This window comes from Psammomys obesus, unplaced genomic scaffold, assembly GCF_907164565.1.
Source record: "Psammomys obesus unplaced genomic scaffold, mPsaObe1.curated_primary_1811, whole genome shotgun sequence".
Taxonomy (NCBI): domain Eukaryota; kingdom Metazoa; phylum Chordata; class Mammalia; order Rodentia; family Muridae; genus Psammomys; species Psammomys obesus.
In genome coordinates, this window is record NW_026592548.1 from 1999014 (window position 1) to 2017367 (window position 18354).

An 18354-nucleotide genomic window follows, 5' to 3' on the forward strand; every position below is an offset into this window, starting at 1 on the left:
ATCTTACACTCATTAGAATGGCTAAGATCAAAAACTCAAGTGACAACACATGCTGGAGAGGATGTAGAGAAAGGGGAACCCTCCTCCATTGCTGGTGGGGATATAAACTTGTACAACCATTTTGGAAATCAATCTGGCGCTTTCTTAGAAAATTAGGAAAAGTACTACCTCAAATAACTTTTACTCGACTTTTGACCTTTTCATATCATAACTTTAAAAAAAGTCTAAGTATTCATGCTTCAGTTCTAAAAGCTTCTTACACACTCAGTAATTTAAATTGCATATGCTTCTGAAAGCAATTTCTTCAGAGTTAAATTGCTTCCTTAACTAAATAGAAATGGCACTCTAGCATAAATACATTTTTAGATTCAAAACATTTCTATTGTTTTTAAAATATGAGATATTCACAAATTAAAATCAGGATATTCATATAAACAGTTTGACTCTAATTAGTTATTAATTGTCTCTTATTTCCCTTATATTAAATAACACAACTGTTTTATAATGTTCCCACCTCTTTAACTCAAAGCTTGAATTTTTTTCTCTTTTTTATTATTTTTTTAATATTAGTTACAGTTTATTAACTTTAAAAGCTTGAATCTTGAAGAAGCTTTGCAAGGGCTCTTAGGTTTGTAGAGGACATGACTCAAGGGAAGAAGTTCACTTAGATAAGAAACTTGATCTAGGAAACACAGAGTCCACTGAGACTGTTTACTTCTCTGAACCTTGCTGTCCAAAAATGCCTGTCTCAGCAGGAGTTTGACACTCTTCTCATTTTCCCTTTAATTATCTGCACTGTCAAAATTATTGGTTCAGCCTAAACTCTGAACACAAAAGAATTCTGTGATAAATGGGAAGAAATATGGGATACCTAGACAAGGTGATGAAACCACTTTGTTTAAAAAAGTAGCAGACCATGATATTGTTGTACGTTAATATACTTTTAATTGCTAACAGTCACTCAACTTTCCTGGACACTGTAGATTCATAAGTGCTTTTATCACCAAATCTAAGAGCTTTATTATGAGATAAATTATTAATGTAGGAATATTTGGGATAAAAAGATAATCCTTAAAAATAACTTATTCTTAATTGTGAGGTTCATTCCAAGATACATCAAGGATATTAACAAATGAAAACTGTGAGGCTTAAAATTGATAGTCTATATTAACACTTTTTACTCTCTTGAGTCTCAAGTTGTATAGCTTAGTATCCCTACTCTACAGACAAGAAAACTGCTGGGTTCAGAGATAACACTGAAGTAAGAGTCAGGATTAACCAGATACTGATCTGGAGTCAAGTGCTCATTCTGGCTTGAGTTCTTCCTGGTAGATCATGTAAAAGAGTTTCCCTCTTTAAATTTTTTGTTACTTCTTTAAAAATTAAAGAATACTAGCACCTCTACTAAATCTTGAATGCATTTGAGAAACTAGTTCTTATAAGATTTATAAGCTTGTATTTTAAAAATCGTTAGGCCAACTGATGGGCAGAGTGAATGGAATTTTATGTAAGAAGTGGGAAATAGTAAGAGCTGGAGGGAACGGGAACTCCACAAGCAGAGCAACAGAACAAGATAATTTGAACACAGGGAACTTCCCAGGGACTCCTACTCCAACCAAGGACTATTTGTGGAGATGACCTGGAACCCCTGCACAGGTGTAGCCCATGGCAGTTCAGTGTCCAAGTGGGTTACATAGTAATGGGAAGAGGGACTGCCTCTGACATAATCTGATTGGCCTGCTCTTTGATCACTTCCCCCTGGGGGGGAGCAGCCTTACCAGGCCACAGTAGAGGACAATGCAGCCACTTTTGATGAGAACTGATAGACTAAGATCAGAAAGAAGGAGAGGAGGACCTCCCCTATCAGTGGACTTGGGGAGTGGCATGCATGCAGAAAGGGGAGGGAGGGTGGGATTGGCAGGGGAGGAGGGAGGGGCTTATGGGGGATACAAAATGAATAAAGTGTAATTAATAAAAAATAAATAAAAGATTTAAAAAAAAAATCGTTAGTTTTAACATTACCTGAAATGTTTATAGTGATCAGCAGAAAAAATGGTTAGTGAGTCTTATGCAGACCAATGATGAGACAGCTGACTGTGAAGCCGTAACTAACTGTATTGCATGTTCATCTATCACATCACCATCTCACTACACAGCACGAACTGGATGAGAGTTTAGAGTAACTTTCAGGAATGCAGCATGTGTTTTCCTATTTGGTTAGGAGGAATCCCTTTCAAAGAATCCATTAAACTTCTCTTTTCAGAGGTTTATTTAGAAAAAGAAGTACATTTCTATATAGAGTGCTGAAAACAATAATTCTGACATCATATCAACTAGCAAATAATCTTTATAAAGAACCCAAGATGACTATCCCAAAGAAAGAGAATTTTTATTTCCTCTTATGTAAGAAGTCGTATGATCCCCTTTTAAAAAAGCTAATGAGTTAAGAAATAACAGCCGTATGCTACACTTTTTTCTCTATAAATAAGGAATTGTGTGTAGGAAGAAGTCGTAGTTAAATATACTTTTGGCCAACTGCATAATCATGATTACCAGACTTCATCTGTGGAAGCTCAGCAAAGCAGAATTTAAAATGTCAAAAAAGATCTCATTAGGATAATTCTTCTAGAAATTAATAAAAATTTTCTTTTCCAACTTTTCATGACTTTAGTAGTCAAGATGAGTTGAACAGAGCTTTAAAATTTTTTTTAGAGTAACAACTCTTCATGGTGAGGTGCTGGAAACACCTATACCAAATCATCCAAACTGACATCTTACTGAAAATATAGGTTGCCTTACCCCCTTACTAGAGCCATTGAGTGGCTCAAGAAGGCACCTCAGAAACACACCTCAACCCAATATCAGTTGTAGCACTCTCACCTAATATTTCGAACTGATAGAACTGTGAATTGAGCCTGGTGGAATTTTCGTCCCATATTTTATTTACTAATGATTTATGAGGCACTGCAAGGAGACACAAAAGAATGTAAGTGTAGTATTCTGATGTGCCACAGCTCTTTATAGCATACAAGTATTTATTTAGAATGAAGACAGTAAGACTTTCTGATTTCTAATACAACTGCAAAATAAAGAGAGCTAAGGTGATACCCCCAGCTTTGAGAACGCAGAGGGTGACTCCTGAAGGCTTTTGTCGGCCTGGTTTTCATTTTATTCTCTTTTGTTTATGTCTGTGAGGGAAAATAAACTGTGAGGCACTAACAGCTGTTGTGTTGTGAAGCTATCCAGTTTGGGTGTGGAAGAAAGTAAGGCTTTATTGTCACACTGATAAAAATGGCAACTTCAAATTTGCTACTGAGTTTAGGTCTGAGGGGTCTAATCAAACTGTGGCCTAACTATTGAGTGGTTCTTTTCTGTTACAGCAATTGTTCAACTGTCAAGCTCTGCGGAAACTAAGCATTCCTGATAACGACCTCTCAAGCCTGCCAACCTCCATTGCTAGTCTCATTAATCTGAAAGAACTCGACATCAGTAAAAATGGTAAGATAAAAATTTCCAAACACCTCTATATCATTTACTAAAAATGTCTTCTATTTTCTTAATGAGCAATAACTTTTTCTTTTATTTTATTAAAGTTCTGTTAATTTTAAGAGCTAAACTGTAAGCCATACCTCAAAGACAGAGAGCTCCTCCCTCCCCACTCAGGGTATACCTGACTTCCCCTGATCTTACTCCTCTCTGGTCTCAGATATGCACTCTAACTTTCTTAACTATTCCTTATCCTCTGCTAGGCCTATTTCTTGTTTTCAGAGTATTACCTGCTCAGTGAGCTCTATTTAATTCCTTGAAAAATTCCTCCCATTTGCTTCCCTGATCACTGCTGTCCCCTGGCACTCACCTCTATGCACTGCATCCCTTACTCACCATGGTTATTGGCTTTCTTCTCCTGACCCGGACTGTAAACTATATCAAGTGGCAAGAAGGACTGTTTTGGCTGCTGTGACATTTCAGTTGCCTTGAGCAGAGCCTAGAAAACCATCAGGGCTTAATCACATCTGTTACATTTTGAGCCAAATTAATGTATCTGATGTTTTTTGGCATGGTGCTAATGTTGATGTTCATGTTGATATTTTCTCTGAAGGTTTATTGGAGGAAGCTGGGCCTTCAGATAGTCTGTAGTGTCCTAATTTATTCAGTAGTACTTCATTCCTTTCCAAATGACTTCAGCTACCTGTCTTATTAGAATAAGTCAAAGATTTATACCAAAGGATTGTAACCAGATAATTTGTGGAAGAAAAGCACACTCAACCATCATCAAGTTCTCAGACAAAAAGAAACGTGCCCGTAGTCACATACAAGTAGTGTTTTAATTACTCCACTTAGTATGGTTGATGCCAAGGGGACAGGTATGAAAAAAGCAGGTCCTTCTTCACAAAAAAATGCATCTTAGAAAGTGATTTAGATATTTGAACAAGTATTTATGAAGGACTGAGTAAATGGTTGTGTGTAAAGCTCTGTTCAACCTGAAGGCCACCTTTAGGAATAGGGTAAATGTGTTCTTAGGGAACGTTTCCTGCAAAGCAGTAAACAAGATGAAAGGGAGCTGGATAGTACTTATTTGACATCTAGGTAAAGAAAAAGTATGCTTTAAAGACTTCTGGGAAACACTGTTGGTTACCTGTAAATATGACTTCCTTAAGATGCTGATGCATCATGACATTATGACAATATCCCTAAGGGAACTGGAACCACTTGAATGTCCTCTTCACAAACCTTCCTACACTTTCTCATCTAAACCTAGATTCTGCTGGCGCTGTCATTATGCTGGTGCATATTCCATTTTACCCTTTTCACACATATGAAAATAACATGCAATATACATTATATATACAGTATATATATATATATATATATTGATATATATATATATATACATTATATATCTGCAGTCAATCTGCTTCCTAACATTTAAGTTTAGTGATGTCTCATATTTTTTGTTGTTTCTTTTTTATTTCCATTCCCTACATTGTGTGGCTACTAAAGAATCTCAATAAATATTTACTGAAAGAATTCATGATTGGTTGGTTGAAAGTTATCATTAAATTTACAGTGCCACTGGAGAGATAAGACTGGGACCTGCAAATAATCCACAATCTCTAAAACACTACTCAGAGGAGTGCTTAATTATGTGCATTTTTAGAGAATGGGGAAAATATTTAAGACTGTTGTATTAGTAGAAAAGGGTTCAAGCTCCAAGTTTAGCTGAAAGAGATAATACCAGTTTCCACCAGGTACTTAAACAATCTTCCACACTTAGCTAACTGGCCATGCCATGCATGAAGACTAGCTGAGAAAGACTATACAGGTGTAGGGGCAGACTAGCAACCACACTTAGACACATGGAGAAGGGCCTCATATCTACTTTTATTCTTGTAGAAACATATTTACTGTGGGTGAAAATATGTCATTTAAGAAACTATACAGTTCTTCCTGAAGACCTTATTTCAGTTTCCAGAACCCACATCAGGTGGCTCACAACTGCCTGTAACTGAAGCTCAAAGGGATCTGACACTCTCAGGTGTCTTTCATGAGCACCCTACAGACATGCCACACACACACAAATAAGTTTGTAAGATAATAGATTTATAGGAAATTCCCTGTGTGTTACTATCAAAATGCTAACATAGAGACACTATGATCAAATTCTATTTTTAATTTATAATTTTAAGAAATATTATATGGCTGATATCTCACCTGGCCTTTGAACAGGTTTGGTAGACAGCGTAAGCAAAAAAAAACATACCTTATTTTTAAAGATTATCAGATAACATATTATCATATACAAACCTTAAGTTCCTGAAATAATATTATAACATAATTCCAAGTGGTGTTTTTAACACTAAAAATTAAAATTTACATTTATTCATGCCAAAAGAAAGGCTGTGGGCATCTTTAGATGTTTTTGAGACTCTTACTTTTCCTTCCATATCCTGGAAACCTTTACACAAAATGGCATGCAACAGATGTCAGGCCACTGTAGGGTGCACATTTAATTGCAAGGATGTGAGTGACAATACCCAGGCCACAGCTGGCAATCACACAGACAGCCCCTCAGGTTGAGAGAGAACGGGGTAGGGGCTACAGCTCGGATACAAAGTAAATAAACTGTAATTAATATAAAAATAAAAATTAAAAACAAAAAATTACAGCTCCAAGATGTCCCTGTCCCCACCTATTGTGACAGGGACCTGGGCAGTCACTCAAGGAACTTAATGAATCTTTCAGAAATCTGTCAAGTGAAGAAAGAACAGCAACTTGAAACAAGTAGAGTCAGCATTACAGTTGGCAGCTGAAATAGCACTTCTGGGAGGGGAGCAACTACAGCAGAGCTGAGGGCTAGCACATCGATTAAGAGTTCTCGACAGACCCATGCAAGGAACCATCAATCTGCAAATACTTGACTAAAATGTGCTTGGATTAGATGAGAGAACCCTTTATACATGAACTCACTCTCAGTCCAAAGCTGCTTCTGACCATCTGCAACATTATAGACCCTAATCTTATGTCTGTGATCTTCTTGTCACGTAATCCTTGGTCATTGCAATAGCAGCAGGCTGGCCCCTTCTGAGCTATAAGAGTTTCTCAGCCCAGGTTCTTCCCTTTCTGGCTGAATGCTATAATCTTAACAGTCTTCTGCATATGAGAAAAAAATCCAGATGTTCCTACATGCACACACATGCACATGCATTTGTGCACACATACATACGCACTTTTATACACACTGCGGACATACACAGAAAGACATGTCAAATGTGTATTTTAAATTTTGCCTTCCATGTAAAAAAGAAAAGTAATGATTTCGTACATAGTTGCCTGCTCTTTGCTAACTTTTTTCTTGTATATGGCTTTGTTTTGAGCTTACATCACTTTTTCAGGTGGGGAGGTGACACTGGTGACCCAGGGCTCTGTGCATGCTAAGTAGGCATTACTTTTGTTAGGGTCCAGAACTCTCTGAAGAAAACACCCCAGACTCAAATAGTATGCAAACAGCAAAGAGCATTTTATTCTGCAGAGGCAAGCGCTCTGGGTTCCTCGCCTATGCAAAGCCAAATGGCGAAAGACCCCAATGTGAGCTCACAGGCTTCTTTTATAGGTACTCAAGTGGAATTCCAGGGTGGGTTAGGTAACCTTTAGTATGATTAGAGCATTCAAACTTTGAAGTGTGGGAAGGAAAAATGGGAGGGATTTTTGGACTGGTCAACACTCACGGGTTATTCATAAGACAGACTATTTCTAAACCATCAGTTAAGTAACTCTACCTTTCCTGTCAGATGGTCTGCATCTGTAGGGCATCCAGTAGAGATGGTCAGGTAGCCTCTGGAGATGGTCAGGCAGCCCCTGATTGGCTGCCCATCTCTTGAGGTTTTCTCAGTAGATGCTGACTTATGTTGACCTCTTTCAGGAAAATATGAACTTTGGCCTGCTCTGTTTGACAGAGGTCTGAGGCCTGTCACGGTGTAGGCTCAGACCTCCTATTAGGCTCCAGCGGGGTCCCAAATGGAACTTCAGCTTCTACTGCAGTTCCACACTTTTCAATTTGATTATTTGTATATGTGGAATATTATGTGATTTTTGAATTCAGAAACTATCTTGTCCACTATTTGCAACTATGAACACAATGTTCAGGGCTTATTGTAAATTTTTGATAGGGAGAAAATAATTTATCTATTAAAACATACAATGGTGTTTATGTGATATTACATTAAAGATTCCTCACAAAGTCCCAGCTGGCACATTGGGAACTTCTAAATGGTTTGACTAGATGCTGGAAAAGACAGAAAAAGACTGAGGTTCACAGTGAATACCCACTAACCATAGCTCATCCTATGTTCTTTGGAGTATGACCACCACTGTCAAGCTCTCACCCTAGCTTTAGCTTCATGCTGACATAGCCATCTGGGTACAACTGCATGATGCCCCAAGATACCTCAAACATGCTACACTTAAAACCAAAATTTTCACCACCCTGATGTGTTCGTCCTTCATTTTCTAGTCTTCTGCTTAGCTTACTATGATCCATTGAGCAACTGATGGAAAAATTTGTTCTTTCTTTTAATTTCTTACCCACTCTTACTGTGCCTGCCCTGTCATACATCTTCGAAAAGTCCATTCTGTCTCTTGTCTGTGCTACCCATCTAAGTAGCCCCTAACTGTGCCTGTTCAGACACTGCCAAACCAGCCCTCCACTTGTTAGCTCTAGCACCCACCTAAATTGCCAGGATAGCGATGTTTTTTTTTTTTTAACCTAATGAACTTCAGTGGATGCAGGACACATTATAGGCTCCTGAACACAAAGCTGAAAGTCTCTCTCCACGAGCTGACCTAACAGCACTTCCATTCCAAGTGCCAATCTAACCGCAGAGGAATGACATTTTTTCTCTTAATGCTCTGGTACAGGAAAGCTTCCTCAAACATTTAATAGAGCTTCATGATCTCTTTCCCTCTTCAAGTATTATTTCCTCTGCATAAATCACTTTCCATTCCTCTTCCATGCTCGCTTTCACCCTATTCAATATTCAGATGTCATTGTTTCTGTGAAGACTCTGAATTTCCAAATTAAGTCAAGAGTTCAACATCTCAGTACTGACATGACTTGTGTGTTCCTTCATCAAAAATAGTTGGTAAAAATCTGTATTTAAAAATGTGCGTGGTTTCAAGTTTTAAGCTAGTGAATACTTTAACTGTGAGGAAAAGAACACCAGATAATGTGTCTATCATGAAGATAGAATGTTAACATTCACTGCAGATATAATATTTTTAAATGAATAAAACTTTACAGACACACGTAAATGTTTATGTTCATAACTTCACCCTCCTTGTTATGAGAATTAAGGTTTAAGTTTTCTGTGAAGCGCTACCACATTTTACAGATTATTCTTCAAAAGGTTTATATATATATATATATATATATATATATATATATATATATATATATTATTTTGTGTGTTTGTGCATGAGTGGTATCTGTGTGCCATGTGAATGCAGTGTCCATAGATGCCAGAAGAAGGCACCAGATGCCCTGGACTTAGGGTTACAGATGGCTGTAATAAAGGTCCATGCGCATGTAGTTGATGAAAACTGATCCCGGCTTTCCGGTGACACTCAGCAGCCTGTCTTCCCATATATTGTGTGGAGTCTTCCAGTTCTACAGCCTCTTTCTGCTTACTGAACTATTCCTATCTGCTTGAGACCCATTAGATTTGCTTATTGAGTTGCACTACCTTAACATTCCTGTCTTCTCTTCCTTTCTTCATTTTAGGTGTCTTGATGATGCACTTGATATTCAACCCAAAGCTTTAAGCAAAGCTTGTTCAGACACAAAAACAATCTGGCATAATTTTAAATTTTGATTTGAGTCTAACCATTAACTTGGAAAGAACTGATACCCTTGTGGTGATAAAATACCAACAGGCTATTTTCTTTCATTATGTCTTACTTTGTGCCTTTCAGTCAAGTTCTATACATTTCTTTGTGTGTGTGCATGTGTGCTTGTGTGTGCATGCGTGTGTGTGTGTGTGTGTGTGTGTGTGTGTACTTGCCAGAAACATGTGTGGAGGTCAAGGACCACCTACAGGAGTCAGTTCTGTCCTTCCACTGTATGGGTCCCAGGAATGAATCCCCAAGCTTAGCAGCAAGTGCCTTTACCCACTGAAACATCTTGCAAGCCAGTTTTGCACACATTTTTTAGTTACTGAGAAGTGTTCTAAATCACTAGTTTTATAAACTGTATCCCTTTATAAAATACCTTTTTGTAATTTGATTGATTCCATATTTCAGAAACATTACTAATTTTGAGACTTTTGTCCTCTAGTTAGTTACAGTGCTGAATATACTTCTAGCATATTGCCAATAGTTCTGCTGAGATTCATGTGTGTCATACAGCCTGCACGTGGGCTGGTTTCTTCCTTTCTAATTCTGATATCTTTGTGTATTCTTGAGTCATGCTTTCACAAGTTACAATCCAACTAGTATTGTATTTTCATTTTTCTCTTCAATTCTTTTTTATAGCTTTTTCACTTCAATTTTTAATGCCTCTCCATACCTGTGTCTGCTGTACCCTCTGCATTCTAAAATGATTTCATCACCCACCTAGTTTTCAGTTTTATCAAAAGTTTTTCTAGTCTTTAAAGTCTTTCAGGTACTCCCACTTTGCCTTGCTGCTCTCATTTGTTATTTGATTTGTTTGGCTTTGATTCATTAATCACTACTTTTCTACTTCCAATGAGAAATACTTTTATTGTGTGTCTCTGTGCTTACACAAGTGTTTCCGGGGTTGATAATGTCTCCATCACATCATTTCTGCTGATACAAGGCCAGCCACATGGTGTGGATGATGGTAATTTCTCATTATTCATTGGTTTTCACATTGTAACCAAGTAAATTGTTAATGTTCAAAATGTTGCTGAAATGAAAATAAGCATTCCCCAAGGGTGAGCATAGGTTAGCGACACAGCAGTAGCACACCACCACTGACAGCTTCTCTATGGTGAATATGTTATGCTCATATTTTTACACACTAAGGGGATTGAGAGGATGAAGAAGGAGATGGTTACCAGGGGAACCCAAGTTATAGTCACATTCCTGTTTCTATGCACAGAAGGATGATTGTAGTAATAAAGCATAAGATGTTCCAAAAATCAATTCAGCAATGAAATGACAAATGTTTGAGGAGAGAGACAAGTGTAAACTGGTCTCGGCATTAACCGTTTTTCACATTCATCAGGGCATCACAGGATTCCCTATCGGGTGTTCTTATCTTTCAGCTAAAAAATATATTTCAAAAGAGCCCACTACATAGAATATTTACACACATGTTATAATCAAAATACCCAATTAACTGGAAAGCAATGGGCTAGAAAAGGAGGTTCCAACTTCTTACTATCAATAAACAAGCATATTTTCTTAAAAATAAGTTCATTAACTTTGACCTTCTAACAAAGTTTGATTAACTTTACTAAAACTTTGTCATTTCTGTACCTAGAGAGAAATAAGAACATGTCCATACTTTTTTTCTTTCTCAGTAGTTACTCTTGTTCCCTAATTGAACACAGTGATGCAAGGGAAACAGGTACCATCAATCCCAATGTATACTGCATCCATTGCCCTCTGTCTTGCTGGTTTTGTGTTCATTTTACACAAACTAGTGTTGTCTGAAAAGAGAGAGCTACAACTGGAAAAATGCTTCTAAAAGATACAATAGTAGGACTTTTTATTTTTTTTAAGTAGGTTATTGATGGGAAAAGACCCAGCCCATTGTGGGTGGTACCATTCTTCGGCTGGTGGTCCTGAGTGCTATAAGAAAGCAGGCTAGGCTGAACAAACCATGATGAGTAAGCCAGTAAGACCCAACTGTTCATTGTCTTTGTATAAGCTCCTGACTCTAAGTTTCTGTTCTTTTTGAGTTTCTATCCTGACTTCCTTCAAACATGCAAGTATAAGCTAAATTAGCATTATCCTCCCTACTTGCTTTTGGTCATGTTGTTTCATCACAGAAACAGAAACCCTAAGTCACCCACACATGTGAATTCAATGGTGAAATAGAATCTGTGTAAATCAGAGATGAATACAGTTCATGATAGTGTGATCTCTTAATAAACAGTCTTGAGTGTAGCTAATTCATGGCCATAGTAGAGTAATTGTTTTATACAATAAAATTAGATAATAAATGATAAGATTTAATTAGTCAGTAATTTCAAGTTTGATTGTTGATTTGTTACAGCCTCTTAAAGACAATGATACCATAATATAAGGATTTCAATGAAAATGAATTAATTTGAAAATGCTTCCTAATTATTGAACAATTAAGTGATTTTTTTTCTCTCATCCTCTAACACTTATTTCTATATACGAATGGTTGTGAGCAGCAGCATGGTGGGTAAAATCACTATTGTTAGTGATAATAAGAGGCAATCATGGTTGAAGGGTTATTATGTATGTTAGTGATGTGCCAATTATTCCACCCCTTCCTGAAGCACTCATGAAACATGAGGTAAATCAACTCTCCATCTGCAGGAAGAAAGAGAAATGCTCTGTTCCTGACTCACAGTAGGAAGCAGTTAACAGACTTTTTAAAATCTTGAAGCATTTGAGGATATTGAAAGAGAAAGAAGAACCCTGATATCTGTGCTGTAAGTTCTCAGGGAAGTTACCTTGGGGTATGTGTTATGGAAAAAAGGTCAACATGAGACCATAATCAATATGCTGTCCTTGTGGGCACCTGCCCTATAAATTTTCTTGCCTCAACAGCATTGCTGCCTAACTTATTAAAAACCACTGCATCTTAAGTCTACTTTCCCCGTAGAATCTCTTCTGTAAATGATGGTTCGTATAAATTCAGAGTCTCTTTTTGCTCCATTAAATAACTTCATGGCAATGAAAAAGAAAGGTGCTTCTCCTGTAACCTGCACAGCCCAGCACTAGGCCTTTTAACTTGGATGTCTTTGCAGGGAAATCTAAAACACATCAGCAGCACTCAGTCAAGTTCTACAACTAATACAAGGACAAGAAGAGTAGCAACCCCTCATCTTCTGACTTTCATTCTAGATTCTGCCAGCTAATGACTAGGATGCTCAGGTGCACAGCAGGGCCTTTTTAAAAACATATGATTAATAAATTCCCCATGGTGAAGATTCTTTCCCAATCTGTAGGCAGTCATTTTGTTTTGATGACAGTATCCTTTGATTTACAGATGCTTTTCAGCTTCATGAGGTCCCATTTATTGATTGTTGCTCTTAGAGCCTGTGCTGTTGGTGTTCTGTTCAGGAAGTTTCCTCCTGTGCCAATGAATTCAAGGGTATTCCCCACTTTTTTTCTAACCGATTTAATGTGTCTGGTTTTATGTTGAGGTCTTTGATCCACTTGGACTTCAGTTTTGTGCAGGGTGATAAGTGTGGATCTATTTTCATTTTTCTACATGTAGACATCCAGTTGGACCAGCACCATTTGTTGAAGATGCTGTCTTTTCTCCATTATATGGTTTTGGCATCTTTGTCAAAGATCAGGTGTCCATAAGTGTGTGGGTTTATCTCTAGGTCCTCTGTTCGGTTCCATTGATCCACCATTCTGTTTTTATGCCAGTACCATGCAGTTTTTATTACTGTTGCTCTATAGTACAGCTTAAGATCAGGGATAAAGATACCTCCAGAAGATCTTTTAGACTCTTCACCAACACTATATCTGATAAAGGACTAATATCCAGTATATTTAAAGAACTAAAGAAGCTGAAAAGCAGCAAACCAAGTAATCCACTTAAAAAATGGGGACCAGAGCTAAACAGAGAATTCTCTGTAGAGGAATATCGAATGGCAGAGAAACACTTAAAGAAATGTTCAACCTCGGGGAGCCAAGATGGCGGCACCAGGAGAACACCTTGTCTGAGAAGCAGGACAACACACTCCGAGCAGCGACCAGGAGACTGAACTCTGGGCCCTAAAAGAACAGCGATCAATCGTGTTTCCCAGGTGAGGGGAGGCTCCCACGGCGTGGGAATCGGTCGGGTCCACTCTCGGCTGCCCAGCCAGAACCCAGAAGAGAACCTGGCTAATGCAGGCTTTGGGTCTCCGGGCTGGTGCTGCAAGCCTGCTTGTCCCGATCAGTTTCCCAAGCTGATTGGTGGGCACATGGGTGCCTGAGGTTGGGACTCTCAGTCGCAAAAAAACCCAATGGGGAAGGAAAGTTGCCAGACTGGTCACCAATCACCCAGTCTTTCCCTGGAAGGTCTCTCCGACCTCGGCGGGTACCTGCCACCACCACAATTGAGCTCCTGCCGCGCACATATCTCAGCTGCGCGCCCAGCTCAAAATCCCTACTCCCTCTTTGGAGGAGGCAGGAGGCATCCAGCAGAATCTGCCACAGACCACATTGTCTGTACCCCAACCCGAGATTGGGGCTGAGAAAACCCAATCCTTTCTGGCACTCCCCCAAACACTGCCATAACCCTGCCACAGTGGAGTGGAAGGATAAAGAGGCGCACAGCGGCTTCACAGTGCCGGAACTCCAGTGCTGCCTGCCGCTCCTAGCAAACAAACTACAGCTCAGGATCTGGGACTGTGGTCATTCTACATGTCCTGAGATTATCCTGGGTCCAGCGCAATAAGGTCTAGCAGCAGTTCTATCACGGCCTCCCCCCCACCCCGGCAGAGAAAGGCCGCCAGCTCAGGATCGGACTGAAAAGCCCCAATCCCTGCTGGCACTCCCCTGAGAGCACCTCCATAAGCTTGACCTAGCAGAGGAGAAGGTCAGAGGGGAAGGACAGAGAGGCAGCCTGCCAAGGACACAGCACCCTCTCTCCAGCGGCCCCTAGCAGAGAAACCCAAGCTCTGGATCTGAAGACACTCAACCCTACCTGGTACTCTCTTGGGATCAGCAAACACAGATTCTACCACTAGGCTGCTTCTGGCAGAGAGATCTGGGCCCGGGATCTGGGATTGAGTACATTCACCCTAACTCTTTCCCGTGCCACCCAGGGACCAGTCAACATAACCCCTCCTGGCAGAGGGAAAGGACAAAGAGGCAGCACACAGGAAAGGTGGACACCGAGTTCTGAGGCCACAGTGTCAGAGAGCTGACTGATAGCCTACCCGTGCACTTCTGCAGCAGGACCAAAACAGAGAGTAGTGAGCAAGGGGAACCTCTGTGCATTCCAACTGGTCCTGCAAGAGAGTGAGTGAGCCTTCTAGGGAAGGTTGCCCCAGACCCAGGGCCTCTCCACAGAAGCAACCAGATGAGATCCCTGGCACCCACAAACCTAGTGTGGGCATCAGAGGGATTCTTGGGATAGCGACCCCAACAGTGAAGCCTCTGCCTTGTGAGTCCACCAGGGTAATCCTGCATAATAGAACTGCGTAATAGTGGCTTGCAGGCCACTGCAATAGTCAGAATCCGAGCATGCACACTGTGCCCGCTAAAAGCACACGCGAATAGCGACATCATCACATTCTTAGCTTAGGCAAAACTGAAAACAAAGTGCACACTCCCAAAGCAGTGAACCTCTCTCATCTTCCTGAAAAAAACAGTCCAGAAAACAGAAAGAGAGGATCATAGCACAAACTACAATCTCGAGGAAAAACCAGTGAAGATTATAAATGACCAGATGGCTAGAGGCAGAGGTAAGAACACTTCCAACAAAAATCAGGACACAATGACCTCACCAGCAACCCCACAAAACAATGGACACTTCAATTTACTAGATATACAAGAAAACGACCTCAAAACTATGTTTCTCCAGCTACTAGAGGCCCATAGAGATGAAATGAACAAAGCCCTCAGAGAAATAACCAAAGAAATCGAGACTAACCAAGAGGAAACAAATCGTGCTCTCAGAGAAATGACCACGAAAATTGAGGCAAACAGAGAAGAAATGCACAAAGCTCTCAAAGAAATGTCCACACAAATGAAGGCAAATAAAGAAGAAATAAACAAAGCTCTCATAGAAATACAGGCAATTATACCCAAAGAAGTAGAGGCACAATTAGTGATACATAGAGGAAACGGACAAAAAAATAGAAGCTATCATTGAAAAGCAGGAGTCCACATTCAAAAAGATGAAGGAAATGGTGCAAGACATGAAAACAGAATTAGAATCAATAAAGAAAACACAAATAGAGAAAAACCAGGAGCTGGAGAACATAGAGAAAAGATCAGGCACCACAAAGGTAAGCATCACCAACAGAATACAAGAGATGGAAGAAAGAATCTCAGGAGCCGAAGATACACATGCAGAAATTGACACGTCTCTCAAAGAAAAAATAAAATCAGAAATGTTCCAAACACAAAACATCCAAGAAATCAAGGACACCATGAAAAGACAAAACCTAAGAATAATAGGAGTAGAAGAAAAAGAAGACATCAGGCTCAAAGGTCCGGAAAATATTTTCAAGAAAATTATAGAAGAAAACTTTCCCAACTTAAAGAAGGAGATGGCCATAAACATACAAGAGGCCTACAGAACACCAAGTAAACTAGAGCAGAAAAGAAATTCTTCACGTCACATCATAGTCAAAACACTGAACCTACAAAACAAAGAAAAAATTCTAAAAGCAGCAAAGGAAAAAGGCCAAGTAACATATGAAGGTAGACCTATCAGAATCACACCAGATTTCTCAACAGAAACTATGAAAGCCAGAAGGGCCTGGACAGAAATCATATAGTCCGTAAGGGACCACAGATTCCAACCCAGAATACTATACCCAGCAAAACTTTCAATCAACATAGACGGAGAATTCAAGATATTCCAAGACAAAACCAAATTTAAACAATATCTACATAGTAACCCAGCTCTACAGAAGTTACTAGAAGGGAAACCCCAAACCAAAGAAAACAACTACATGGAAGGAAACAGAGGAAATAGATAACTACACAACAAAAAAAACAAAAGAAGACAAGCAATGAAACTCAGTGACACCACCAACACCACATCTAAAGTAAGAAACAATTATTGGTCACTAGTTTCTATCAACATCAACGGACTCAACTACCCAATTAAAAGACACAAACTAACAGAATGGTTGCAGAAACAGGATCCATCATTCTGTTGCATCCAAGAAACACACCTATGCAACAAAGATAAACACTACCTCAGAGTAAAGGGCTGGAAAAATGTCTTTCAAGCAAATGGTTCCAGAAAACAAGCGGGAGTAGCCATCCTAATATCTAATAAAATAGACTTTCAACCCAAGTTACTCAAAAAAGATAAGGACGGCCACTATATTCTCATCAAAGGAAAAATCCACTAAGAGGACATCACAATTTTGAATATCTATACCCCAAATACAAGAGCACCTACATTCGTAAATGAAACAATATTAAAGCTTAAATCACACATTGATCCTAAAACCCTAATAGTGGGAGACTCCAACACCCCACTCTCACCAAGGGACAGATCAACTAGACAAAAAACAAATAGGGAAATAAAAACACTTACAGAGACCCTAAATCAAATGGACCTAATAGACGTCTACAGATCTTTTCATCCAAACTCAAAAGAGTATACCTTCTTTTCAGCACCGCATGGAACGTTCTCCAAAATAGACCATATAGTTGGTCATAAAGCAAGCCTCAACAGATACAAAAAGATTGAAATAATCCCTTGTATTCTATCTGACCACCATGGACTTAAGCTGGACCTCAACAACAACAGAAATAACAAACTGCTTACACGTACATGGAAACTGAACAACCTGTTACTCAACGACAGCTGGGTTAAGGAAGAAATAAAGAAAGAAATTAAAGACTTCCTAGAATTCAATGAAAATGAAGGCACAACATACCCAAATTTATGGGACACACTAAAAGCAGTGCTCAGGGGAAAATTGATAGCACTAAGTGCCTGCAAGAAGAAATTCGTAAGAGCACATACAAACAACTTAATGGTCCAACTGAAAATCCTAGAAAAAAAAAAAAGCAGATACACCCAAGAGGAGCAGAAGGCTGGAAATAATCAAACTCAGGGCTGAAATCAATCAATTAGAAACAAATAAAACTATTCAAAGAATCAATGAAACAAAAAGCTGGTTCTTTGAGAAAATCAACAAGATAGACAAACCCTTAGCCAAACTACCTAAAAAGCAGAGAGAATCTATCCAAATCAACAAAATCAGAGATGAAAAGGGTGACATAACTACAGACACAGAGGAAATTCAAACATTCATTAGGTCATACTACAAAAGCCTATATGCTACAAAATTTGAAAATCTAAATGAAATGGACAATTTTCTTGATAGATTCCATCTTCCAACATTAAGTCAAGATCAGGTAGAAAGACTGAACAGCCCTATATCCCCCAAGGAAATTGAAGCAGTCATTCACAGTCTCCTGTCCAAAAAAAGCCCTGGGCCAGATGGTTTCAGCGCGGAATTCTACCAGACCTTCAAAGAAGTACTAACACCAATTCTCCTTAAACTATTCCACAAAATAGAAAGAGAAGGTACATTACTGAACTCATTCTATGAAGCAACAGTCACCCTGATACCTAAACCACACAAAGACCCAACAAAAAAGAGAACTTCAGACCTATCTCTCTTATGAACATTGACGCAAAAATACTCAATAAAATACTTGCAAACCGAATCCAAGAACACATCAAAGATATCATCCACCACGACCAAGTAGGCTTCATCCCAGGCATGCAAGGGTGGTTCAACATACGGAAATCCATCAATGTAATCCACCACATAAACAAACTGAAGGAGAAAAACCACATGATCATCTCCTTAGATGCTGAAAAAGCATTTGACAAAGTACAACACCCATTCATGTTTAAAGTCTTGGAGAGATCAGGAATTCAAGGCAAATATCTAAACATAGTAAAGGCAATATACAGCAAGCCTATAGCCAACA

The 18354-nt window shown here is 39.1% G+C and overlaps 1 protein-coding gene across 1 annotated transcript in view; it reads left to right on the forward strand.

Annotated features, from left to right (window-relative positions):
• Window positions 1-18354, forward strand: part of Lrrc7 (leucine rich repeat containing 7) — a 680756-nt gene that overhangs the window by 351244 nt on the left and 311158 nt on the right. The window contains exon 5 of the mRNA XM_055614269.1: window positions 3381-3498. Coding sequence (XP_055470244.1) covers window positions 3381-3498 — 118 coding nt within the window. The remainder of the gene's footprint in view (window positions 1-3380; window positions 3499-18354) is intronic.